At 46.6% G+C, this 27,162-nt stretch overlaps 1 protein-coding gene across 4 annotated transcripts; it reads right to left on the bottom strand.

Annotated features, from left to right (window-relative positions):
• Window positions 1-1,977: 1,977 nt before the first annotated feature.
• On the bottom strand, window positions 1,978-21,360 carry TCP11 (t-complex 11). 4 transcript variants are annotated; one of them, XM_044917337.1, is made up of 9 exons: window positions 21,246-21,360; window positions 18,355-18,475; window positions 13,190-13,310; window positions 5,906-6,126; window positions 4,824-4,960; window positions 4,350-4,567; window positions 4,076-4,257; window positions 3,127-3,290; window positions 1,978-2,411 (listed from the first exon to the last, which is right to left on the bottom strand). In XM_044917337.1, exons 1-9 carry the CDS (start codon window positions 21,358-21,360, stop codon window positions 2,179-2,181), a joined length of 1,512 nt encoding a protein of 503 aa, XP_044773272.1. In that variant the 3' UTR covers window positions 1,978-2,178. The 4 variants fall into 4 exon arrangements, with proteins under 4 accessions (XP_044773272.1, XP_021540270.2, XP_044773274.1 ...); XM_021684595.2 differs by having other exon boundaries at window positions 1,999-2,411; window positions 18,355-18,451; window positions 21,237-21,360; XM_044917339.1 differs by lacking the exon at window positions 21,246-21,360 and having other exon boundaries at window positions 1,999-2,213; window positions 18,355-18,443.
• Between the last annotated feature and the right edge of the window lie 5,802 nt (window positions 21,361-27,162).

The raw sequence follows: 27,162 nt of genomic DNA, 5'->3' as shown, positions 1-27,162 counted from the left end.
ATGCAAATCAAACCACAGTGAGATTTCATGTCACACCCACCGAGATTTCTGTAATTAAAAAAAAAAAAATCAGGGGCGCCTGGGTGGCTTAGTCAGTTGAGCATCTGACTCTTGGTTTCAGCTCAGGTGTCAGCTCTGCACTCAGCAGGGAGCCTGCTTGGGACTCTCTCTCTCCCTCTGCCCCTCCCCCACTCACATGTGCACATGCTCCCTCTCTTTCTCTCAAATAAATAGCTCTTAAAAAAAAAAAAAAAGATATTAAGAAAGAAAGAAAATTCACCGAAACAAAAAGCAGAGTAGTGGCTGCCAGAGCCTCGGGGGAGGGAAGAATTAAGTGAGAGGTTAACGGGTATGTGACTTCCTTTTGAGGTGATGAAAATGTTCTGGAAGTAGACAGTGGTGATAGTTGACCAATATTGTGAATGTACTAAATGTCACTAATGGCAAGTTTTATATTATGTGTATTTTCCCTCAATGTTAAATATATATCCCTCAAGCCATGGGCAGGATGAAATGGTCAGGATCCCTGTCTCCTGTGTGTGGAAGCATGAGAAAATCAACCTGAAATTTCTAAGAAATGGATCATCCCAGATTTTAATTATGAAGTAGAAAACAAGGTTCTACTGTTGGCTCAGTGTCTGCATCCCCCACCCACGCAGAGGGTGTCTGCATCCTTTTCACAGAGGTCCCTTCAGAGCACCTCTGCCTCGAAGACGAGGAGGCTTCCAAAATGTGGACTTTTAAGAAATTCAAATTAATCATTGCAAATCAGAGAATCCATCTAGGCAAGCTTCACTGTTTATCAAACATGCCCTTTTTTTGGGCTTCCCCATCCTGAGGATGTCTATCCAGGCCCTCCAGGGTTTCTGGTCATGGCCACACTGTTGACCCAGCTGTGTCACCCATCTCTCTAAAAAGGAAGTCAGTTAGGAACCAACCCGTGGCTGATGGAACTCAAATGCCCCTTCTGTTGTTCTTCCCAGATTCTGTGTTACAGGCAGCCCCCTCCATTCCCAAAATGGTGAGAACATTGTTTCTCTTCCCATCACCTTGAGAGCACATAGTGAATGTTCATTTTCTCTTGTCCATTATTTAAAAAGGGCCAAATCTAAGTGGAACATTTTCCTCATTTTGCTGTACGAGGTTGGGCTGGTCTGCGGCAGTCAGCCTGAGGAGGATGGGCTGGATCTCTACATGCCAGGAGGCGAGCCTGGGCCCTTCCCAGAACCTCTCTCGTTTGTGATGCCAACAGGAGCTCACAACTCCAACTGCCACCAGAGCCCCGGACTGGAAAGGGGAAGAAGGACGGCCGCTGTACCACCTCTAAATGCCCACGTCGCCTCTGTCAAAGCGGGGTGTCTAAGCTTAGAGATGAGGGAACAGGAAGCTCACGCAGCGGGAGAACAGGACCAACAAGAGACTTGATGCAAGTCAGTCACTGACCAAATAGTCCAAGCCTCCCCTCCAACTCCTGGAGAGAGAAATCCCATGAACTCGGAGGCGTGCCCTCTACAGAACACTTGCTCACAGCAAACAGCCCCGTGGCCTCAGTTTGCCCACCGCCCCCCCACCCCCGCTGCAGCCCCGGCCACAGAAGCAGCAGCTGAGGCTCTTACTATTTCCTGATTGCCTGCTGTATCATTTGAAACCTTCAGGGGAATTTGGTCCTAGAAGTGAAGTTTCTAAGAACTTTTTTCGACCATGCCCAAGCCCAAGCTGAACTGGACAAAACGAATTTCTGACTTCCAGAGAAGCCCTTCTACTCACACTTCGGATAGTTCTACAGGCTTCTCGGAGCCCTCAGAGAAATGCTTTACCCTTAGAGAAATAATGCTAGCACCCAGGTGTCTTGGCTTCTCAGCTCTGCATGCTGAAGTAGCACCTAGCCCGTGGGGGCAGACTGGGGGTCTTTTGGCTTCTTGGCTAGTTAGGGGCCCAGAGCAAAGGGCCCAGACACAGCCACGGCACAGGAAGAGTGGAGGTTTGCTTGCAGTTCAGAAGTTTATTAGTGAATGAGTTTGGGCCAGTTGGTGCTGACATGCTGCTCACTTCAGCCCTGGTGTACCAGCTGCGGGAGGGGAGGAGGCTTCCTGCTCTGATGTTTCACTGGTGAGGTCACCCCAGGAGAATGCCGAGCTCTCTCCTGGGTCCGACGGGCCAGGCTTGGAGCCGGTACATTCACAGAGGCTCCACCTCGGTTTCCAGGGCCTGGGCTGGAGGGATGAGGGTTTTTAGGATCTCTGTGTAGTAGGGGCCAAACACCTTCTGATTGTGATGCGTTAGGCTGACAAACTTTTGGCCCAGTTCTGCCAGTTCTGCTTCAATGACAGTAAGGCCTCCGGGGAGGTCTAACAGGGATCGCTGCACACCGAGGACCAGACAGCATTTGAGAAACAAATGGATCCGCTGATCTGTGAGCGGGGAAGAAGCAAACAATTTTCAGGGAGCCGCACGGCCCCTCCACTCTACTCACTCAAGTTCTAAGTCAACCAAGATATTTATTAGCCCACCCACCTGGAGATAAGGACATTTGTTTTGTTCGCGAAGGGGGCTGCTATCTAGCTCCCAAGGACAAAGCAAAGATCACAAATGAGTGGGCTAGTAAATTTCTGACTGTTCAAAAGATGACTTAAGCCTCTCCCAGTAGATCCTGGTGAGTTTCTAACACGAGGATCTTAGACCGATCCTTTGGATGGCTGAAGTTAAGAGCAAGGTCAAGTTCATGCCCTCCATTCCAACAGGGATGAGTCCTTGCTGTGGAAACATGTCCTCCAGCTGATTTAGCATCAGCTTCTTGTTGCTGGGAGGTTGGAGGTAGATGTCATGTCTCGGACTATAGTCAGAAAATGACCCAGAAGTCCAGGGATGACTTAACCAGATTAGGTAAACAGGATGTCCTACCCAGAAGTCATGAATTCCTGGGTGCAAACCTTCCTTAGAACCAGAATCAGTCTTTAAACTGAAAGGAATATATTTTCAATGCAGCATTTTGAAAAAAACTAAAGCCTAAACAGTGACTTGCCCAATGATCCTGCTTTTTATTGTTAAATGGTTTAGTAACTGACTTCCAGGGATGGGATCTACCTCTCCCCAAAACATTCTCACCACCCCCACAGGCATGCTCACCAATGACACTGCGGACACAGTTCTCCTTCTTGGCAATGTTCTGGAGCTGTCCTATCAGAGATGCTGTGTTGTCACTGCTCAGAGCAGCCAGGCCCATGTTCTTGAGGCTTTGATGGATTTCCTGAGACACCTGTTCACTCACAGTCTGCATAGCCTCTTCAGGCCTAGACCATGAAGGAGAGTAGGCTGGTACCCAGCAGATGGCCCTGGCAGAGGCCCAGAGCCAGGGAAGCCCCATGCCAGAAGCTGGGCCCACTTGAGGGAGAGGGAGACTCCCAGCCACCCTCCTGCCCTCACCCCAGTCCCTGGCAGCAGCAGGACCCAGCGGGTAGGCTCAGTATCTTCACTGTTATGCTCCAGATTCCGACTATTCTCTATATATGACACCATGTTCTACTTCTTAGAAAACAAGATAAACTATAAAATCAACTCTGGACAAGAGTTTGGTATCCACTCAATTCTTCAGCCCCACGGAATTTATGTATATATGTGCATGTACATTTTTAAGACTTTCTTGGTCATTTGGTCATGGTCATTTGTCCTGTCACCAATTACAGTGACAAACCTGGCCTTCTGATTCCTTTTTTCCTCTGGTGTGACACCCTGCACACAGATGTTCAATGAACATCGCTGACTGACTAATCAACTCCTGGATATACCTAAGACCAGTCCACTGGCAGGCATCCCCTCAAGGAGAGAATGATTGCTTTGTAGAAAACAAGATCATGACTCATTTTGTAGTAAACTATCCTCCATTCTACCCTTTTTGGAGGAAAGCTTTACTTTTCTTTGTCACAAGTCTTAAGACCATTATGGAAAGACATCAACGATCCCTGTGGATGGTTCCAGTCTTTGTGGCCTGCAGTGGAATGTAAGCAATCACTCGTTACCCAGCTCCATCTTCCTACCACACGTTACTATCTCTCTAGAAAAGCTCTACGCAGCTCACCTGGAGTCAAACTCCTCCATCAGGTTTTTGGTTACGCGTTTCAGCTTATCCACAAACTGAGGTGAGCCGAACAAAACACTGCCAGAGAAACTGCTGGCCACCAGCAAAACTGAGGCCAGGACGGTCAACTGGTGCAACTGGGACTCCAGCTCCTGCAGCCGGGTCCTGTCCATCAGCAGCGTCTGGGGAAGCGGGGAAGAAGAGGCTGTCAGGAGGAGCCGGTCCAGATGGAGGTCCCAGACACAAAACGAGGCAATGCCCTCCTCGGGCCTACCTCAGGGAACTCTTCATTTGCAGGGTCCCAGAGGAGGAGGTTCAGGAACCCCTGGGACAGCACCATCGTAGGGCTGAGGGGCTCCGGGCTGCCGACTGCCTCGTTTGGAGAGGAGCAGGCCACAGTGGCGGAGTCAGAAGCATCCAGGCAAGTCGGAAGTGGCGTGGTGAGGTCTGCGGCCGCTTGGGTCAGCCACTTGGTGGTGTGGTCAAGGAGGCCTAGGACAGGAAGAGAGCGGGCAAGCATCTGCAGCATCCGCCTCCCTAAAGCTTCAAGACTAAGGTTCTTTTCACGATCTGCTCCCGGTCAATAAATAAATGCTTTGGTCTGTCTTAGATAACTCTTCCTTCTCCCTCCCCCTTCCTGAGGAAGAAACTTTCTGTTCCCAAGAGACTGAGTACTCTCTAACATCACAGAAGTCAGACCCACACAAGGTCCCATCTTCTCACTCTGGACCTCCGGTTGTTTACATACTTGGCTGTTTATTGAGGAGTTCCTGGAATGTCGCCCGTTCATGCTGGATGGAATGTTCCTGCAGGTGGGGTTGAAGGCTCTGGATAGTATAGTTCACCATGTCCATTTTCATCAGGCCCAGAACCTGGAAGATCCCTCTGACATAAGAGAAAATAAAATATACTATGAAAGGAAATCTAGTGAAAGGGGACCCTACAGAAAGTGTCATTAAATCACTGTGTTCCAGAGTGAGGAGGAGCTTTAAAATGAGTCCCACCTCCGGGGTGTCTGGGTGGCTCAGTTGCTGAAGCATCTGCCTTCAGTTCAGGTCATGGTTCCAGGGTCCTGGGACCAAGCCCCGAGTCGGGCTCCCTGCTCATCAGGGAGCCTGCTTCTCCCTCTGCCTGCCCCTCCCCCCCCATGCATTCTCTCTCTCTAATAAATAAAACCTTTAAAAAAAAAAATTAGTCCCATCTTCTAAATTTACAAAAAACGGCACTGTGACTGAGAGGACTCAGGACCCCAGGCCCAGAGTAAGTGAATGGCAGAGTGAGGAACAGAGAAGTCTCTGGACCTCGAAGCCTCCAGGCTAGCTCTCTCTCCACACGCTCATTCTATCATTCTTTTTCAAAGGCAGAGTCAGCAAGAGGAAACACACACCAGCAGGCTGATGAACCTTTCTGGGAAGGGGGACTACAGGTGACGACGTATCTGAAGCAATTTCTGCGCCAATCACTCTCTTCCGTTCTTTTCGTTTTCTTTTTTTTTTTTAAACTTTCTGGGTCTTGGTTTCTCCAACTATTAAATAGGGATAACCTCCCATCCCTGTCCCCTCACACTGTGTAAACTGCAATAAGAAAATCTGGGGAAAGGATGTTTGAACTCCTTGGAAGGATCACACAATGTTTTATACTATGATGTTACATAGGAGGCCCAACCAAACTAAGGCCATCTTTGGGAGAAAGGGAAAAAAGCTAGCAGGCCAGCACGGAGAGGACTGGTCAGGCCTTCAGTAGGGGAAGACCCAGCCAAGAGGGGGCTATAATGGAGTGTCTGGCCCAGGGGCTGAGGCCAGTTCGAGGGGTGGCAGTCAAGGCTCGCACCTCAGTAACCGAACAGGGTCTGTAATGTTCTCTAGCTTCTGCACGGCTTCGTCTCGAACTGGTGCGCACAGCAGAGTCATCATGTCAAGAATGTACTTAGAGAGAAGAGGGACATTGAGGGCCCCGTGTTCTGCTTTCCGCCCGAGGAGCTCCGTGTCCAGCGCTTCTTCAATCTCACTCCGTAGGCGGCTCTGGCGCGGTAAGAGCAGTGAGAGCAGGATCTGCCCAGGAGAGAAAGTCAAAGGGGGGGCTTTCTGTGTGGAGCCCCAAACCTTCTCTAATGCACAACCCCTTTAGCCAAAGACATCAGCCTGTCTTTTAGGGACCAAGAAGTGGGGTCCCTAAATTTTCCAGAAAATATTATTTATCTTTGTTGAGAGGCCGATGAGAGTTCGAGGCTTTAGGGGATCAATACAGCCGCGGTGCATCATTTTCTAGGCAGAATGAGATGAAGAGACAAGTAACATCAAGGAGTGTGGATAAAAAAAATGCAAAGTACAATCAATATAAAATACACGTCACATGGTGATGAGAGACTCTTAATTTTATTTTACTTTTTTTTAAAGATTTTATTTATTTGACAGAGAGAGAGAGACAGCGAGAGATGGAACACAAGCAGGGGGAGTGGGAGAGGGAGAAGCAGGCTTCTCGCTGAGCAGGGAGCCCGATGCGGGGCTCGATCCCAAGACCCTGGGATCATGACCCGAGCTGAAGGCAGACGCGTAACAACTGAGCCACCCAGGCGCCCTGAGAGATCTTAATTTTTAAAAAGTGGGCTTTATTTCTTTGAGAGGGTGCGAGCACTCATGTTGTGGGGAGAGGGGCAGAGGGAGAGGGAGAGAGAGGATCTCAAGCAGACTTTGCACTGAGCAGGGAGCCCAACAAAGGGCTCAATCTCAAGACCCTGAGATCGCGACCTGAGCCAAAACCCAGTCAGACGCTTAACTGACTGGGCCACCCTGGTGCCCCAATGCGGGCATTTTTTTTTTAGATGATTTTACTTCAAAGAGCAAGGAAGAAATAGGCCAACGAACAGTTAAGAGGCTCTGGAAATAGCCTATTAACCCCAAAACGTGATTTCCCTGTGAAGAGAGACTCTCTTATTCTTCTCTGTGCCTCCGTAACATACAGAACGTGGGGTGGGGGGTGAGGAGTGGGGTTCAATGAAGAGTGTGTTGTCAGAGCAAGATGCCCAGCTATTTAGCTTCTCCACGCTCTCTACCGAAAATGGTAAACTATGCCAGTTATCGGCTGGAGGCTCTTAGCACCGACTGCACCCTTCAGGGCCCACGGAAACAGGACCAGGACCTTGAACTGTTTTTCCTTTGCTGGCTGGCCCAACGGTAAGTTTTGTTAGCAGAGGGTGCTAAAGAGAGACTGCACAGCGAAGAGGTCTTCCCACCTGGCTCTGCTGAGCTCCTCCGCGGCACAGCCCCACGGCACCGCGGCTTTGCTTGGCTTGGCTCGAATTAATGTGGCGTCCTTCTCCTAACTGGACCCTGACTCATACGAAACCGGTACCGTGGGTGAGGTCTGACTCAAAAGGCCCTATCCCCGTTGGACCTGATGAGCACGTGTAGCAAGTACTTTTGATGCCTTAGGAAAATGTGCAAACTACAGGATGGCAGATAAGCCCCACAAATGTCAGCGGCCTGTGGCCTCAGTGAAGGTGCTAGAGCTTCAGTGGTCTGCACCTTGTCAAGCTTTTCCCTCCCAGGTGAAAGACAACTCGCTGAACCTCAAACCACCCGCCATGAAAAAGGACGCACAACGCTCATAGGCCTTTCTGGATTTCTGAGGCAACACATACCACGTTTGAGTTTGCTCCTGCAACACTCATTTAGGGTCACTCATAAGGCTTCTGGTTTCATGTGGGAACCAGAGTCAAGAGCAGCGAGTCCAGGCCGCATACAAGCTGCAATGCCATTTGGGCCATGCGACCCAGCAGGTTCAGTGACACTTACCGTGTCCCCGGCAAGTAAGGGTGCCGTAACAGCATTTGGCAGGCGCCAAGACACCATCACAGCAAGACCTCTAGGACTTTAGGGCAGATCTATGCCCTCTTCCGCAAATCACTATTTGCCTTTTGAGAAATGGTTTCTGGCTTGCTCCTGGGCTTTTGCAGAAGTAAACATCTCACCGTAGGATACGGGGTGGTCGTGTGGCCTGAGCTTCCCATGAGGAACTAGGTGTTGTCTGCCCCACTTAACCATAAGATGAGGCCTGTCCCACAGCACTCTATCACCAGATGAAATGGCCTACAGGAGACCAAACATATACTGCGATAGGACAGACCTACAGAGCAGAATACAATAGAGAGCCCAGAAATAAAACCTGGAGATGTGATCAAATAATATTTGAAAACAATGTCAAGACCATTCAATGGAAAAAGGACAGTCTCTTCAATAAATGGTGCTGAGGAAATTAGGTATCCACAAGTAAAAGAATGAAGTCAGGGGGCACCTGGATGGGTCAGTTGAGCATCTGACTCAGGTCGTGATCTCAGGGTCATGAGATTTCTGCACTGAGAGCAGAGTTTGCTTAAGACTCTTTCTCTCAGGGTGCCTGGGTGGTTCAGTTGGTTAAACATCTGCCTTTGGCTCAGGTCATGATCTCAGGGTCCTGGGATCGAGCCCCGCATCAAGTTCCCTGCTCAGTGGGGAGTCTGTTTCTCCCTCTTCCCCCCACCTCATGCTCTCTCTTTCTCTCTCTCAATAAAATCTTAAAAAAAAAAAAATCTTTCTCCTTCTCCTTCTGACCCTCCCCCACTCTCTAATAAATAAATAAATCTTTAAAAAAATTAAGTTGGACCCTTACCTTACACCTTATAAAAATTTTAACTTGGGGCGCCTGGGTGGCTCAGTTGGTTAAGCGTCTGCCTTCAGCTTAGGTCATGATCTCAGGGTCCCGGGATCAAGCCCTGCATCAGCTCCCTGCTCAGCAAAGAGTCGGCTTGCCCCTCTCCCCCACCCCACCCCCACCCCGCGCTCGTGCTCTCTCTCTTAAATAAAATCTTAAAAAAAAAATTAGGGGGTGCCTGGGTGGCTCAGTCGTTAAAGCGTCTGCCTTCGGCTCAGGTCATGATCCCAGATGGGATCGAGCCCCACATCGGGCTCCCTGCTCAGCGGGAAGCCTGCTTCTCCCTCTCCCACTCCCCGGGCTTCTCCCTCTCCCACTCCCCCTGCTTGTGTTCCCTCTCTAACCGTGTCTCTCTCTGTCAAATAAATAAATAAAATCTTAAAAAAAAAAAAAATTAACTTGGGGCACCTGGGTGGCTTAGTGGTCTAAGCCTCTGCCTCTGGCTCAGGTCATGATTCCAGAGTCCTGGGATCAAGCACCGCATCGGGTTCCCCACTCAGCGGGAAGCCTGTTTCTCCCTCTCCCTCTGCCTGCCTCTTCCCCTGCTTGTGCTCTCTCTCTCTGTAAAATAAATAAATAAAATCTTAAAAAAAAATTAACTCAAAATGGATCAAGGACTTAAACAGAAGAGCTAAAATTCTAAAACTCTTAGAAGAAAATAAAGGGATAAATCTTCATAATCCTGGATCTGGCAAGACAGGGCACCAAAGGTAGAAGGAACAGGCTAGATCAACTGGACTTCATCAGGAGCAAAACTTTTGTGCACAGGACACTATCAAGAGGGTGAAGAGACTACCCACAGAATGGGAGAATATATTTGCAAATCACTTACCTAAGAAGGGGCTACTGTCCAGAATACATAAAGAACTCTTACAACTCAACAACAAAAGACAAACAACCCCATTTGAAAATGGACAAAGTACTTGAGTCAACCTTTCTCCAAAGACAACCCAGAACTTGGGCACTAAGCACAGGGAAAGACGCTCAACACCATTAGCCATCAGGGTCATGCGGATCCAAACCACAGTGAGATTCCTCTTCCCACCCACCAAGATGGCTATAATGAGAAAAGGAAAGCAGCACTGGGGAAAATGTGGGAAAGCTGGGACCTCACACCCTGCTGGTGGGAATGTACAGTGGTGTGGCCACTGTGGAAAACAGTTTAGCGGCTCTCAAACTCAGCAATGCCACCCCTGGGTATATGCCCCAAAGAGCAGAAAACAGGTGTTCAAACACAATCTTGTACACGAGTGTTCATAGCAGTACTACTTGCAATAGCCAAAATGTGAAAACAACACAAATGCCCATCAACAGATGAATGGATAAACAAAATGCAGTATATCCATACAATGTATCCATACAATGGAATTTTACTGGGCTATAAAAAGGAATGAAATTCTGACCCATGCTCACAACATGGACGAACCTTGAAAACATTATGCTAAAGTGAAATCTGCCACATACAAAAGGACAAATATCTTACGATTCCCCTTATATGAGGTCGCTGGGGTAGCCAAACACACAAAGTATAACAGAGGATACCAGACACTGGAGAGGAGGGGAATGAAGAGTTACTGGTAATGGGTACAGTTTCTGCTTCGGAAGATAAGAACATTCTGGAAATGATAGTGTGATGGTCGCACAACGTTGTGAATGTACTTAATGCCACTGAATTTTAACACTTAGAAATGATTAAAATGGTGGGGCGCCCGGCTGGCTCAGTTGGTAGAGCATGCAACTCTTGATCTCAGGGTCGTGAGTTCAAGCCCCACATTGGGCATGGAGGCTACTTTAAAAAGAAAATCATTAACATGGTAAAAATTTTGTTATGTATGTTCACAATTTTAAAAATCCTAAAAGATATAAACAACTAAGCCCAAATAAGATGCCATTCCCCAGGGAGGATGAGCCAGCCACCTGGTGGCAGATGATTTCTTTGAACCTCTTCCATCGTGGAGGGGGCAAACTCACCCTCACTGGAACAGACACATATTCTGGATGTGGATATGTCTTCTCTGTCTGCGATGCCTCTCATGAGCACCAACATCTGTGTACTTACAGAATGCCTTACCCACTGTCCCGGTCCTGGCATGTCCCATACCATTGCATCTGATCACGGAGCATTTCAGAGCAAAGGAAGTGCAGCAATGGGTTCATACCCACATACCCCTTGAATCAACAGGCCTTAACTGAAAAGCAGAATGGCTTATTGAAGACTTGATTACAGCATGAGTTGAGGGACAATATCCTGAAGGGAAGAGGTTATGCCTTATAAGATGCAATATATTCTTTGAATCAAAGACCATTATATGGTGTCATTTCCCAAAGCCAGAAAACATGGTCCTGGCAATCAAGGGCTGGAAGTAGGGCTGGTTCCTTTTACTTTTATACCTAATAACCTACCTGCAGAATTTCTGTTGCCCATCCTGCCAACTTTAGGCTCCGCCGATTTGGGAGGAATGCTTGCATTGGTCCCAGTGAATGACAAGATGAGACTGAACCTGGTCATTTTGGGCTCCTTTACCACTGAACCAATAGGGTGAAAAAGGAGTTATTCTAGTGGCTAGAGAAAATGATCCTGAGTATGGAGAAACCAGGTTGATGCTACACAATGAAGGCAAGAAGATTCTGAGGTTCCTCTCAGTACTTCCACACCCAATGATAAAGGTTACTGGGAAACCACAGCAAACATACAACAGCAGCAAAATGCTGAAGGACTCAGACTCTTTGGCAGTGAAGGTTTGAGTCACTTCGGCATATAAGGAAACCCAATCAGCTGAGGCTCGGGCTCAGGACAAGGGAAATATGGAATGAACAGTAGAAGGAAGCCATGCAGATCCACCATAGCCATGTGACCAAGTACAGAAACAAAGACTGTAAGTTTTCTCTTTGCCTGTCACAGGCACGGGTTTATTTGTCTATGCTGCCCATTTTCTTCTTCTCTCCTTCTCTTCCCACTATTATTTTACAGATTGGTTGTTGGCAGTTAACTTTACAATTAGGCCTTAAGTAACAGAATATTCAGCAGCACCGTGACTGAGTTTGATAGCAACCGGCACAGTAGCTGTTGGAGCTGTGAGTCTCCTCATTTTATGGAAAGAACGAGAACTTGTAAGACAACTGTATCTTAGCAGGTAGAAATAGAGATTTTTTCAAAAATTGAAATGTGTGTGGACGGGTGTGTACGGAAGCTAAGCAGCCAAAGGAGGGGAATGTGACAGTTACCAATTCATTGTCTCTCAGTTCCAAATCCATCATTCTCTTCTCTGCTCTGAGAAATGGAGTATGTCCTTTAAATATTTTTCCTTCCCCAGGTGGCACAATTGCTAAGCACTATTAGTCTTCTGGGCTGCATAACAAATTCCCATAAACTTAGAGCCTTCCAACAGCACACACATTTCTTTTTTATCTCACAATTTCTGTGGGGCAGGAGCCCAGCCGCAGTTTAACTGGGCCCTCTGCTCGGGGTCTCACAAGGCTGCAGTCAAGGTGTGGGCTGGGCTACATTCTCATTTGGAGGCTTGACTGGGGAGGACTCGGCTACCAAGCTCACTCAAATCGCTGGCAGAATTCGTTTCCTTACAGCTGTAGACTTGACGGGTGGATGCTGCCCTCAGATCCTAGGGGCCAGCTGCATTTCCCTGCCCCCTGCCCCTCTCCAGAGGCCATTCACTGCATAGCCGTCTGCTTCTTCAAGGCCGGCAAGAGGGTTTCTCCGTTCTGCTAAGACAGGGGTCTTACACGGTGAAATGTATTTCTAGGCGCAACACGCCAGCATGCTTGCATACTGCTTAGAGGCAAGTTACAGATCTCGTCCATGCTCAAGGACAGAGGATCATACAAAGGTGTGGATCACTGGTGGGGGGGGGCTCACCTTAGGTTGTGCCCACCACATACTACAAAGACATCACAAGAGGCAAGAGCTTCTCTTCCTGGTTCTGGAATACTCACTTGGCATGATGCAGTATGGGTGTGCAGCTTGGCCAGTAGCTGGCTCCTGCAGAGCAAGCGGCTCCTTGTCCAGGGCCAGGTTCCTCCCGCATGGGCAGCTGCCCCAGCCCCCGGCCCCTGCACGGTGGTTAGCAGCACACACGGCCTCCCTGGCACAGCCATGCCCTCCCCGGGTCCTTGAGTCTTCTCTCTCAGCCCTAGGGGTATAGTGTATTCTCCTTCTATCTGATATTTTCATCTACTTTAGAGTTTTGCTTCTTACTAGTTCAAAGCTCTTGTTTCTTCAGTTCCATGTTATAATAATTTTTGTATTAAAACTTCCTTGTTGAAACTACCGTATGATTTCTGTCTACGAATTAGACTCTGACTGATTCATGGACCATGTTCAGTTAGGATCTGTTAGCCACTGACATTCCAATGACCTTGGGGGTGTCTAGGAAACTTACATCTACAGGTGGAAGGTAGGTCACTCACCTCTTTAATTTCTTTCAGAAGTTCAAGAGCACAACTGAAGTCTGGGGGAGTAGCTGACAATTGCTCTTTGAGATGGTCCCAAAAGGCATTGTGCATTGTCTCCTTGACCTTGCCTTCCAAACTGTAAGAGGGTTAAATGAGCAAATTACTTTCTTTACCCAAAAACTGTTAGAAGGTCATTATCTCCTAAGGCCCAAACAAACAGCATTTGATATGACAAAAGACCATCATACTGACAGGAAAGGCCAGGAACTGTGTTTGGGCTGCGACAAAGTTGAACAAGCTGGGGTCAGACTTGGATGTCAAGAGCATCAGTAAAAGCTCTCAGAAGGGCTGCTCATGATTCCAAGCAGCCCTCCCTCTGCAGCAGGAAGAACTCTCCAGGGAGATCAGGCCAGCTGTAGCACCGATTTGCATCTAGCCTAGATAGTATGTGACTTAGTTTCCATTTATGCATACATACAGCAATGAACAAAAGGATCTTTTATTTTCTCACACTCCTAAAATCTAGAAAAGGATTTTCCTTCTTTGATAATACTCGAATATCCATAGGTATTTCTTAAATCAGCAGATCTAAAACTCAATTCAGTATCTTCCCCTTCCAAACCTGTTCCCCCTGTAGTCCCAATCTCAGGGGCATTACCAGGTAGCCAGTCAAGGAGGCCAGAAAGATCAGTCATTTCTTCTTCTAAAAAAAAAAAAAAAAAAAAATAGAAGCAAAGGCAATTCAATTTAGAAAGGATAGTCTCTTCAGCATGTGGTGCTGGAAAAACTGGACCTCCACATGCAAAAAAATGTATCTAGACACAGACCTTATACCTTACACAAATGGATCACAGACCTAAATGTAAAAAATAGATACCACAGAAGATAACATAGGAGAAAACTAGGTGACCTTGGGTTTGGCAATGACCTTTTAGATACAACACCAAAACCCTGATGATCCATGAAAAGAAAAATTGGTAAACTGGACTCCATTAAAATTAAAAACTTGTGCTCTGTGACAGACACTGTTAAGAGATGAAAAGACAAAGCACAATCTTTGCAGAACATATATCTGATAAAGAACTAGAATCCATGGGGCGCCTGGGTGGCTCAGTCAGTTGAGCATCTACCTTTGGCTCAGGTCACGATCCCGGGGTCCTGGGATGGAGTCCCACATTGGGGCTCCCTGCTCAGAGGGGAGTCTGCTTCTCCCTCTCCCACTGCCACTCACCCTGCTTGTGCTCACACTCGCTCTAATAAATAAAATCTTAAAAAAAAAAAACAAAAAACTAGTATCCAAAATATACAAAGAACTCTTAAAACTCAACAAGAACAGAACCCAATTTTAAAATGGGGAAAGATCTGAACAGACACCTCACAAAAGTCATCACACAGATGGCAAATAAGCATATGAAAAGATGTTCAACATCATGTCATTAGGGAGCTGCAAATTAAAATAACAATGACATACCCATATATATCTATGAGAATGCCCCAATCCAAAATACTGATACCACCAAATGCTGCCAAGGCTGTGGAGCAACTCTAGGAACTTCCATGCATTGCTGGTGGGAATGCAAAATGGTACAGCCACTCTGGAAAACAGTATGGCAGCTTCTCACAAAACGAAACATACTCTTGTCATATGATCCATCAACTGTCCTTTGTATTTAAGCAAATGAGTTGAAAACTTGTGTCCGCACAAAAACTTGCACATGGAGGTTTATAGCAGCTTTATTCATAATTGCCGAAACTTGGAGCAACCAAGATGTCATTCTGTGAGTGGACAAATAAACCGTGGTACATCTGGACAATGGGATATTACTCGGCATTAAAAAGAAATGAGCTATCAAGCCCCAAAAGACATGAAAGACTCTTGAACGCATATTGCTAAATGAAGGGAGCCAATCTGAAAAGGCTACATATTGTATGATTCCAATTACAGGACATTCTGGAAACCAATGGAGACAGTAAAAAGATCAGTGGTTGCCAAGGAATCGTGAGGCAGGGAGAAAAGGGTGAACAAGTAGAGCACAGGGGATTTTTAGGGCAGTGATATCAGTCTGTATCACTCTGTATGATACAAAAATGGTGAATACATGACATTATACATTTTTCAAAACCCAAAGAATATACAAAAAATGAACCCCAATGTACACTATGGACTGGAGTTAATAATAATGTATTAATACTAGATCATCAACTCTAACAAATGACCTCACGATTACAAGATATAAACAAAAGTGGAATCTGTGTGCCGCAGAGGATGGGCTGTGTGGGAGCTCTGTACTTTCCAATCATTTTTTCTGTAAAACAAAACTACTTTAAAAAAATGTGTATTCATTTTAAATTTAAATTTAAAAAAGGAAATGACAGGAATTAATTTTCCTCTCAAAGTTTATTTAAATGATGACCCTAACCTGCAGTGAGACTCATAAGAGAAAAAGAACCATTTGAAAAGTCTGAGGTTAGACCTAGTCATTGCCAAGTAGCTACTGGTTTTCTTGAATTAAACATCCCCCCTTAAAAAAATACAGTAATGCATGCTCCAGGTAAAAATATAGTAATGCATGCTCCATGTAAAACAAATAAAAAACAAGCAATAAGAAGATGAATAAAACAAAAAGTCAAAGTTCCTCTCCCAACACACCACTCTCAATCATCAGAGGTAACTACTATAATCTGTCCAATGGTCTAAGGTGTACTAGAATTGTTCTCAACTCTTTTCTCCTCCTCCTATCTATCCAATCCATCTCCAAGTTCCATCAATTGTGCTTCTTAAATGCCTCTGGAATCCATCCCTTCCTCCCATCATCTCTTACCTGGACTACTGCAATAGTCCATTCCCTGGTCACCCTGCCTTCAGTCTTGTCCCTTTTTTATCTGTTCTTCACCAATTCATTCTAAAATCAAGGACTTCTGAAATGCAGTTATGACCATGATGCCATGCTCGGGTAAAGACCTTTAGGGGCTTCCCCTCACCAGCAACATAAACCACTTATGGGACCCTTCCAGACATTGCTCTGCCTCCTTTTCCAGTTTATCTCCTTCTATCTCATATCTTGTATCCAGCCACACCAAGGTACCTGTAAAGAACATACCATATTCTTGCCTCTGACATAGTTTCCTCTGCCGGGAACATTCTTTCCCACCTAGACCATCTGGGCAGCACTTATTCCTCCTCTAAGACTCGACTCAAGTCTTCCTCTGTAGGCAGATCTTCTCTGACCCTCCTTAAGCAACTGAGCACTCTCATGAAACTATACACAGAACTATGAGTCAACTGATCAGTCTCTTCTGTTATTCAACTGTCCTCCCTATAGAAACTTCTGACAGTGATGACGGCATGTTGTTTAGCTGTAGCTACAGCTCTATCCATCCCCAGCACTCAGCATTTTGCCTGCCACATAAGGACTCAATATACGCCTGATGAATGAATGCCCAAACATGGGATTTCCCTTCAGGGTGGACGATTGTTATTAACACCATCCTATGCACAGAGAGCCAATTGCCAAAAATGAGTCATGTCCAACTCTATTTCAACCTTTTTCCTGATATAAATTCTGCATGACCTTACGTGAAAACCCAGCTCTGACTGGTACTATTTCTCCGGCTTCATTTCTCCCTCTCTCGTGGCTTCTACCCGCCCCCCAGCTCCCTCGCTACTGCCCCTTTAGCAGATCTTCACTCTCCCAGTTTCAATTGTTTCTCCTCTTCTGTCGTCACAAACATATCTAAGCAGTGAGAGAGATGTTAGGACATGTGGGTTTTGGGGAAAACCTGGTCCCACAGAAGCTGTGCTTGGCACCAGGCAAGGGCAAATCAGAGCACGAAGAGGAGGGGAAGTGCGCACCATAGAGAACGGCACTTGAGTAAGAGAGTCCCTGAGGCTGCCGGATCACAAAAGCAGTTAAGGAAACTGATCACAAGCTGCCCTCATTTATCTATTGGTGGGAAATTAGAACGGTTTTTAAAATCTGACATTGAATTTACCCATTTAACTGCCAATAAACCAGCAGAGCCATTCAATTCACACTTCCCAAATGGTTCTCACTTGCTATGATGTCAATATAACTAAGAATCAAAGCGAAGCTTGATGGAGGTGGGAGAGCATTATTTATCAAGAGTTCTGATCCTGATTCATAAATTAAACTGACTTATGGGGGTGCCTGGGTGGCTCAGTTGGTTAAGCGTCTGCCTTCGGCTCAGGTCATGATCCCAGGGTCCTGGGATGGAGCCCCTCATGGGGCTCCCTGCTCAGCAAGGAATCTGCTTCTCCTTCTCCTTCTGCCTCTCCCTCCCTGCTCCTACTCTCTCTCTCTCTCTCACTCACTCTCAAATAAATAAAATCTTTTTTAAAAAAAAGATAATTCATATTTTATCATCTGTGGTCATTTAAAAGAGTAACTGGAAGGAGCTATGAGGCAGGCAGCCGATAGGATGACCCCAAAGACCTAGGAGTCCTGATATTCACACTGGTGTAATCTCATCTCTCGGAGTGTGGGCGCAGTCGTCTACCTTCCAGCGAACAGAAGGTAGCCGAGGTGCTGGGATCACTTCGGAGATGAGGTAACAGAAAGTCTGTGGGTTCTGTCGTGGGCACCATCTCTCACACCCTTATTTTCTCACTCACTCTGAGTGAGGGAAGCCAGCTGCCATGTGGCCCGGAGCTGAGGGAGGCTCTGATTAGCACTCAACACACTGACTACAACTAGAGCGGGAGACACCATGAAACTGAGCCCGGATCTCTGACCCACAGAAACTGTGAGATAACGAACACTGGTTCAGCTGTTAAGTTCTGGAATAATTTGATGGCAACAATAGCTAGCTACCACACACTACTTCCTCCACATCTATCGGAGAAGATCTGAAATCCACCCTACTGGTATTTTATTATTAACAGGGGCTCGCAAAGTGAACATTCCAACAATAATTACTTTGGCTTATTCACTAGTTAAATAACATTTGCTTCTTGACCCTCTAATACTAATAATTATTACTCTTCTATTTAACTTGTTGCGCCTTCTTAAGGTTTATATTCAAACACTGTATTTTTTCCCCAGTTTTATTGACTATAAATTAGATTATTAAATAAAAATGCTTCAAGTCTGGTCAGAAGCCATTAGTGCTAAATAGCTATGCCAGGATGAATAAAATGGGAAAATCAGAAGAGCTGGTACCTGCTGGGAGGGGAAACCTTTTCTTCCATGTGGAAATCATGATTCATTCCAATCTTGTTGCTCAGCTTAGAAACGTTGTCAACTGTATCTATCAGACCTGTGACAGAAAGATCCTCAGGTGTACACCTGAAACTAATGTTAACATCAATTAAATCTCCATTTAAAAAAAAAAGAACTTATGGTGGACACAAGTCATTCCGAATTTCTATTTTATTCAGAGACTCACTCTGAGTGGGCCCCAAATTTAGATTCATCAAACTGATCTTACACCAACTCATTTGACCGTTCTAGTCATTTAGGTTTTCTGAACTCTGTGCCTAGAGTAGTCCAGCATGGGAGTAAGGGAGGACAAAGAAGCTATTTTATAAATAACAAAAACTAATTACAAGCCTTTCTCTTGAAAAGTAAAGTAATAATTAAAGCAGCAAAGAAACAATAATTTGTGATTTGCAAACATAAGCATTTATCTAAGGGCATTCTGATTCTGCTCTCCTTTTCCTGCCTCTGATGAAAGTTAAATTCTCCACAGAGATGGTACTGAATGGCACCAGTGTCTCTGGTCTCAAAAAGCAGGAGTTCCCAGGTGTTAGGATTTTACAGGCTACTGACATTCCCAAAAAGTTTCTGAGCAATTGACGACAACTTGCCAACCTTTTGTTTTACCAAGTGTGGACAGTGAGACAAGCAAATAAGCAAATAAAAAAATCCACTCTACCACCACCAAACCATCACTTCATAAAAGAATAGCTTAACCTCCAAAAAAAAACAAAACCCAAAACACCCCTACCCCCCGCCCACACACAAAAACAGAAAGGTAATATTGTCAGAATAAAGAGGAGCCCTGTACACTGAATCAATTTAGCTTTGGAAAAAAACCATTACGTCTTTATTTCCTTTCACTAAATAGTGTGAAGAATTTTGTCGTAAACCAGCGCTAGCATTTGGGACCCACTGCTCTAAGTTCTTACTACAGACCCAGGTGAGCCCATTCTCACATAACAGGCACAATACTCAGAATGATCACTTGGTATGTGGAACAAAGTTGCACACAGTAAATCGTGTTTTCTCATTCTCTTTCAATAGCACTTCATAATTTGTCCACAGAAAAATATCTGGTTCCCAGATATGGAGGGGATATAAACGAACGAAGATCGGCCATGAGTTGGTCACTGTTGAAGCTGGGTAATGAGTAAACATGGCTCATCATACTAGTCTACTTTTGTAAATGTTTAAGTTGTCCATAAGTAAGAAGATTTAAAAATGTAAAAAGGAAAAATAGTTATTGTAGAAAAGAGGTTACATAGAATGCCTTTATTCTTAGGAGATACATGATGAAGTTTTTAGAAGTCATGACCCTAACTTTCAGTAAGAAAGGACAAAAATACATATATATAGAGAGAGAGCAAGCGCAATGTGGCAGAATGTTAACAATGGGGGCATTCACCTTTTTTGTTGTTGTTTACTTTTCAACAAAGTTGAACTACTTTGAAATTAAAAATTAAAATAAATAAAATAAAAATGTATGGGTAAAAGGTGATTGCAAATTTACCAAAAAGCCACTGAGACCTTGCTTAGGTAAACATAAAGATGAACTGAACCTTAAGTGGACAGTTGAAGTTCCCTTTATTTTTGCAGCCTCTCCGAAGCCTTTGGTTTCAGCTAAAATGGCAAAACACAGTCAAATATGTAAACAGACAATCCATTAACTCACTAATGCGAAATGAGAAATAAAAGAAAATCTTCCAAGGGAGATTGAGTTATAGCAGCTTACTGAAGGACTGAGGGAAAGATTATCCACAGAAACACTTTCCAACTATAAGTCAAAGTTCAGAGCCTACTTTGACAAGATTGCTACTCCCAAGTACTGTTGTGCTAGGCAATTCCCAACAGCTGTAAAATTCAGGAAAGGGGAAGGCCCAAAGAGAAATTCGAGGGAAAGTGCAACTAGATTTTTAAAATCCAAATCCCAAGGACAAAGAAATTTTCAACATGATACAGTAACTGAACAAGTCAACCTAATCTACAAAATGTCAAATTCTTTTTTTTTTTAAGGGGTAATTTGGTTACTCACTTTAGGGTTGTTTTACCTATGGATTCATTTAAGTAGCCACCCGAAGAACTTAAATTGTTTACACTGTATTCACAAAAAATTGGCATTCACCCACACATCAGGTTCATTCTTATCTAAATAAATTCCTATGCACCAATTTGTCACTTTGGGGCCATTCTGTTAGCCGGCAGCGACCCCACGTGGCCACCAGAGAAACAAGCGCAATTCAACTTCAGAGTACCAGGGCCTTGAACTAATTTTTCCCATTTTAATCTTCAAGAGTTTAACTCGAGTTAAACTCTTACATGTGGACAGGTCTTCAGACTGATGCCTGTTTAAATTCTCTAGAGATTACTAGAAGAGAAATGCAGAATGAGTCCCCGTGAGGTTCGACCTACGCAAGTATAGAAGAGACCTGTGACCCAATAGGAACATAGAAGTACAGAGCTCAAGAACAGAAGCCCAGAGCTGTAGGACTTCCAGAGTCCATGAAGTGCCGAGTGATTCCCATCCAGGATCACCTGGGTTCTTTGAAAGTACCCCAAGTGTCCGCCATTTTCCACCTACAAATTCAAACGACAACAACGATGGCGGTGAACGCGCTCGGCCTCGAATCTTGTCAGATCCAAGTAATCCCGCCCGGGCCACTTCTTCCTCCTAGACCAACCTTCGGGTCCACAGGGGGCCTTAGGGCCTGTAAGCACGGGCTGGGTCGGGGGGAGACGAGGCGAAGGGCAACCCGAGAGGCCGGGGAGGGCGACGAGAGGACGGCGGGCCCTTGCTCTTCCGCCCTGCCCCAGGCTGGGCGCCCCCGAGCGGCGACGGGACCTACAGGCCGGGTGGTCCTTGGGGCCGCTCGGGTCTTCTCGGGTCGGTGCTGACGTTTCGGGCTTGCGGGACCGGCACTCTGCATCGCCTGGATCCTTCAGGGGCACTTTCTCCTCGACGTCCGGCATGTTACGGATGGAATCTGGGTTGGGGAGAAATGACGCGCCGTTGGCGTCGGGGAAGGGGGCTCTCCAACTGCCGCCGGGGGTCCGGAGTCCGGCCCCGCGCGCCCGACCCGGCCAGACCAAAAGAGCAGGGTGGTCAGCTTCAGGGCCTCTCGGGGCACAGGCGGGACAAAGGAGCCTGGAGGAGGGGTGCGGGGACCCAGAAGTCAGGCCCTGGGCGCGCAACGAGCGGGCGGCGCAGGGCGGGCGGCGCGGGGTGCGGCCCTCCTCGCCCGGGACGCCCGCCTCGGGCCCTCTCCGGCTCCGGCAGCAGAGGGAGCCCTCGGCGCTTCGGCTCCGCGCCGCTCACCTCCTCCCCGGCGACCCGCCGCCTGCTCTGGGGTCGGCGCCGCGGCCGCGCAGCCTCGAGGCCCGGGTCGTACCAACCGCGGCGCGGCGGCGGGGGCGGGCGGCCTCGAGGGGCCTGACGGCGGCGAGGAGACGCCCGGGCCGACCCCGCGCGCACCCCCGCCCGCCCCGCCGGGAGCGCCGGGTGGGAGAGTCGGGGCTTTGAGAACAAAGCGCCGCCCGTCTCCCGGGGCAACGGGCGGGGTCACGTAGCCACCCCGCAGTCCGCCGCCTGCCGAGGCGGTCGGGCTCGTGCTGGGTCGTCGTGGGCTCGAAGGGTTGCGTGGTGTGCGGGGCCGCTCTCTGCCGGGCACGTCCGGCCCCCCACGAGAAAGATCCCCTGGAACTACTTAGGAAGAGAGGGCACACGGTGCTTTGTTTCTCTTCAGCCGGCTCCTGTAGTCCGAGAAACAGGTCCACACCCAGGAGGGTGGTTCCTTTTTAGCACATTCTAGGGCATCGTGAGAGCCGGGCCGTGCTACCGTTCTACAGGTGTGGAAACCGAGACCCCTGGCCAGCTGCCGGTCCGTGGAGGCTGAGCCTCTGAATTCCTGGCCTGGGCTCTGCTTGGACCTGGGGGCGGCCCTCCTACGCCTGCCTCCGGGTCTGCTCTGTTGCCCCTGAAGTGATGTGAGGACCTGGAGTGACCACCCTCCCCTCCAATTCCTGCACTTTGGGAGGAAAAATGAAAAGGAAGTGTCCACTGCCTACTCTCCTATCCCTCTTTATTAACTGACTTGATTCCTTACAACAAAAGCTTGCTTTAAAAAAAAATAAAACATAAGATGAAAGTATTGCCTGTAAGAAATCAAGTTCTTATTATAACCCCTGTTTTGTTAATGTGGAATGTGGATTTTTCTTGCACAACTCATGCGTTTTGAAAGGGAAAATTTTGAAGAGGCCTAAGAACCTTTTCTTCCTTCCTTCCTTCCTTCCCTCCCTCCCTCCTTCCTTCGTTCCTTCCTTCTATCCTTCCTCCCTCCCTCCCTCCCTCCTTCCTTCCTTCCTTCCTTCCTTCCTTCCTTCCTCTATCCTTCCTCCCTCCCTCCCTTCCTTCCTCTCTATGCCTAACATGGAGCTTGAACTCACTCTCCCAAAGATCAAGAGTTGCGTGTGAGTTGCTGAACACATTTCTGCAAAATGTGCAATATGTGCAAAAGTCCGCTCTAGAGGCGCCTGGGTGGCTCAGTTGGTTAAGCAGCTGCCTTCAGCTCAGGTCATGATCCCAGGGTCGTGGTATTGAGCCCCACATCGGCTCCTTGCTCAGGGGAGAGCCTGCTTCTCCCTCTGCCTGCCCCTCCCCCTGCTTGGGCTTGCTCTCTCTGACAAATAAATAAATCTTGGAAAGAAAGAAAGAGAGAGAGAGAGAAAGAAAGAAAGAAAGAAAGCCCACTCTACCCTGAGGTCAAGGTGATATGAGGGGAATGGCCTAGTAAAGTTACTGTTTAGCTGAAGCGTTCTTAATCCAGTACATGTTAAACCTGCCCCTTACCCCCCCTCAACCTTTCCTGGTATTTCCCTCAGAGATGTTAACTGTGAAGCAGGCTGGCCTTCACCCCAAACTGAGAAGGGAGAGAAATTGTCTGACTTCAGCAAAGAGGTCAATGAAAATGTGATTCTTCATTATTACATGGGAGATATTTAGGCTAGGTCTCAAAAAAAAAAAAAAAATTCCAGAGCTCTGTTTGAGCATTTTTATTCCGGGAGAAAGTTTCCAGAATGACACCAGTTCATTTGCCCACAAAAATGGCATTGCCACAAAACTTTCCCTGCTGATGCCTGAAATTGCCTCCAGCAGTTCATTCATATACATTACACAACCTCTATAAGTGTCCTCTTAATACCCAAATTCTCTGGAAGGAGCAGTGGGAAGAAATAGCAGTGTGGGAGCATGTGGGGGTGGGGTTGGGGACTGAAGCCAGAAAAGGAGTAAAGGATGGGGGTGGGAGAGAAAGACAGAATTAGAGTTTTCCCAGGGTCAGCCTGGGGACAGCATTTCATGATCTTTATCACTAATAGTTTATCAGAACCAACTAGGCAAAGTTAAAAGTTGAGGCGAATAGAAAGATGATTCGAGAGATATGCCCTCCTTCCCTTTGGGGTCTTAGTTAATAATAACTGATTTTTGTTTAATGATTTACAAAATGTTTTTACATTGCAAATCCATATGCTCTGCTCGCAATCCTACCTGTTCAGTAGGCAAGGCGGGTGTTATTTTGCACCATTTAAAAGATGAGCAAACTGGGAATCAGAGAGATTTCAGGGAGTAACCAAAAGTCACGTGGCAAGCAAGGTCTTGATGCTCAATCCTACACTTTTTCTTAATTCACCCGACCTCCCTGACTCTAGCTGAGAAGCTGTATAAACAAGAAAATATAACTAACATAAAATGGTTGGTAAGTACCAGATTTGGGGGTACAGACAAGAAGAAATACTGGAGGTCAGAGAAAGGGTGAGAGATCTTCCAGATGTCTGGATCAGTTCGAACCCAGCCTTTGGCCAGGATACTAAGCAAGATTGTGTAACCGATTTGGTTTTTGGAAATGGGTCCTTTGTTCAGCCTGGTTCCCTCTCAAACTCAGGACCCTCTTTAAACTCTCCTGATGGGTGAAATTGGATTTTCCACACATGTCCGCTATTTATTAGGAATGCCCTTCCTGAGTGACTTAGCACCTTTACCCTAAGAAAGTGTACATATCTCAAAGACCCATAAGACAAGTATTTCTCGAGCAACCCAAGGACAGAAGTAAAAGCCCCGTTTCCTCTCACATTGTAGGTGCCCCAAGCTGTATAGTCCTGGGTTCTCCTTTCATATTAAAATATCATATGATTGAAAAAATGAAACAGGACGAAACCAGAGAGGGAGACAAACCATAAGAGACTCTTAATCTTAGGAAACAAACTGAGGGTTGCTGGAGTAAAGGGTGTGGGAGGGATGGGGTCGCTGGGTGATGGACATTGGGGAGGGTATGTGAATTGTTTAAGACTGATGAATCACAGACCTGTACCCCTGAAACAAATAATACATTTTATGTTAATAAAAAAATATATGATTTTGGGGGTGCCTGGGTGGCTCAGTCGGTTGAATGTCTGCCTTCGGCTCAGGTCATGATCCCGGGGTCCTGGGATGGAGACCCACGGCCGGGCTCCCTGCTCAGCGGGGGGTCTGCTTCTCTCTCTCCCTCTGCCTTCTACCCCCCACTCCTGCCCTCTCCCTCATTCTGTATCTCAAATAAATAAATCTTTTTAAAAAATCATTATCACTTTTATCTTCTATTCACAACATATCCATATTTGTCTCAATACTAAAGTCAATTTTCTCTCCTCAAATCTTTGAGTAGAATTCTTGTTCCAGAAGGAAGGGCTTCCTATACTCGCTGGCACACCTCCATATACCCCTATGGGTTCATACACCCCAGATTGAGAAGCAGTCTAAGGGAATCTCAGGCCTGCAGCTAGAATGTTCCTGCTCCTCAACCACTTCCCCACATATGTGAGCTTTAATCAAGCCCAACAGTATGCTCTGTTTCCATTTGCTAAATACAACCCTGGGTATGCTACCATACAAAAGCAATTATACAGAGAGTTGGTCCTACCCACAAAGACATTCTGAAAGAGGGGTTGATAAAGACAAAAATGTAAGAGGAATACTCCTGGATGATTGTAAGAGGTACAGAACCACAGAATTAAGAGGAATCCTGAATATGGACCCGCTAGCTTTATAAAACAAAACAAAATAACAGAAATGAAAAACACCTCATTTTACAAAGCATCTTAGGCTCGGTGAAGTTAAATGACTTGGCTAAGGTCACCACCAGTTTATGGAAAAATACAGAACTAGAACCCTTATCACAGTCTGTGTACTCTATAATATATAGGGCTAAGCAAGAGTAAAAACTAATACCGTAAATAAATATTTGCATTTCCTAAAGAAAAATGTAAATGACAGGCCATGGAATGGAAAAAGTAAGAGACGGAATTACATAGAGGCCAAGCCTGCAAGTTCAGTAGACTATACTGGAAGATAAACAGTCAACTAAAGTGGTAGGGACACGTAAATACAGGGTGGGACATTTAAATGAAACCATTTGGAGTCATGTAAACTGGGACTGACTTCATTATAGCCTCCCTTATGGTACAGAACCGCACGTCAAAACTATTTGCTTTAGTCTTTTGATAAATGTGTTTTCTTCATAGAACCAAAGAGGAGTGTGAGAAAGGTTTCAGTAATCTGGGGGCAGTCTGGACATAGCCCTTTGAAGCTCAAAGTGAAGTGTGATGAATGGGGAAACCATTACAAGTCTTTTAAGGAAAGGGGGCTCAAAGAGAGGACAAAGATTCTAGCAGCCACATTAAACATCCAACTTGTTTAGCCACATCTCACTCTACCAGCAATACATAAGAGGCCCTTGCTCCTTCCTGCCCCGGGGTCTTTGCACATGCTGTCCCTTCCCTCTGGGATCCTCCCGCTTCCTCTATCCCCCTCCTACCTCACTGACTCCCTCTCATTCTTCAGGTCCACCTCACAAGGCCTAATTTCCTCAGGGAAACGTCTATGAACCTCATTCGCTCCTCTCAACACCCCCTATGTTGTCTTCAGAGCCTTCACTGCAGTTTGTAATTATATGTTTGTTGGCATAATTAACTTTATTCACTGTGGAACTGTCCCGCCAGACCGTAGGCTCTCTGAGAGCAGGGCCGGTCTGCGTTTCATTTACCACTGTGCCTGGAACATAGTAGATGGCCAGTCCCTAGCGACAGCACGAGCAAGCAGCCATGCAGAATGAGCCACAGCTCTCCCCACACACTGGAGCGGCCAGGCAAACTGTGTCTGACTGGACCCAGTTTCAGTTACCAGCGTCTGTCTTTCTCTTTTGGTCTCAGACAAGTTTCCTCTCTTTCCAACTCTCCTCTGTCTTGGGAGTCTTTTAAACCCTCAAAGACAACGTCCGAGACAAAAGGAAGGGTGTTTCAGGTCCTGGGACAGGGAGGTTCCCCCCACCCCGAACCTGAAGGCGGCGGTAGGGGGCAGTGGCACCCTGGGAGTAACTTCCAGAAGTAGGCTCCCAGTGAGAGAGAGGAACTCTCTCTCTCTCTCTCTTGCTGCAGAGCAAGCCAGGGTCAGCAGCAGCCCAAAGCCACAAAAACTGACTTTAAAAGTCCTCCTAAGAGCTGCGTCTTTCGACTCCCCAAAACAATCCCGCCTTGTGCCCCAGGACACGGCGCGAGTTACACACTTAAAGCAGTTTCCACAGAACCGCATTCAGTTGGTTTTAAACTCTGGGGAAACCTGGCAGCCTCTTTGTGGGTTTTTTAAAAAAACTAGTTAGAGGGACAATTAAACCTTTATGGGCCCCAGAATGTACCTATGCAGACATAAATAAGGATCATTCTTCATCACCAGAGAGAATCCGCTTT

The sequence above is a fragment of the Neomonachus schauinslandi genome, chromosome 8, assembly GCF_002201575.2.
Source record: "Neomonachus schauinslandi chromosome 8, ASM220157v2, whole genome shotgun sequence".
Taxonomy (NCBI): domain Eukaryota; kingdom Metazoa; phylum Chordata; class Mammalia; order Carnivora; family Phocidae; genus Neomonachus; species Neomonachus schauinslandi.
This window is presented reverse-complemented; position numbering and strand designations above follow the sequence as displayed.

Bases quoted from the DNA above. Each gene is read 5' to 3' on its own strand.
- TCP11 (XM_044917337.1), bottom strand. From the start codon at position 21,360: ATGCCGGACGTCGAGGAGAAAGTGCCCCTGAAGGATCCAGGCGATGCA. The intron at 6,127-13,189 runs GTGAGTGACCTA...TCTCCTGGGCAG, and splicing joins TTCTGAAAGAAATTAAAGAG to ATCCTGCTCTCACTGCTCTT. The intron at 4,258-4,349 runs GTAGGCCCGAGG...CCGCTTCCCCAG, and splicing joins CAAATGAAGAGTTCCCTGAG to ACGCTGCTGATGGACAGGAC.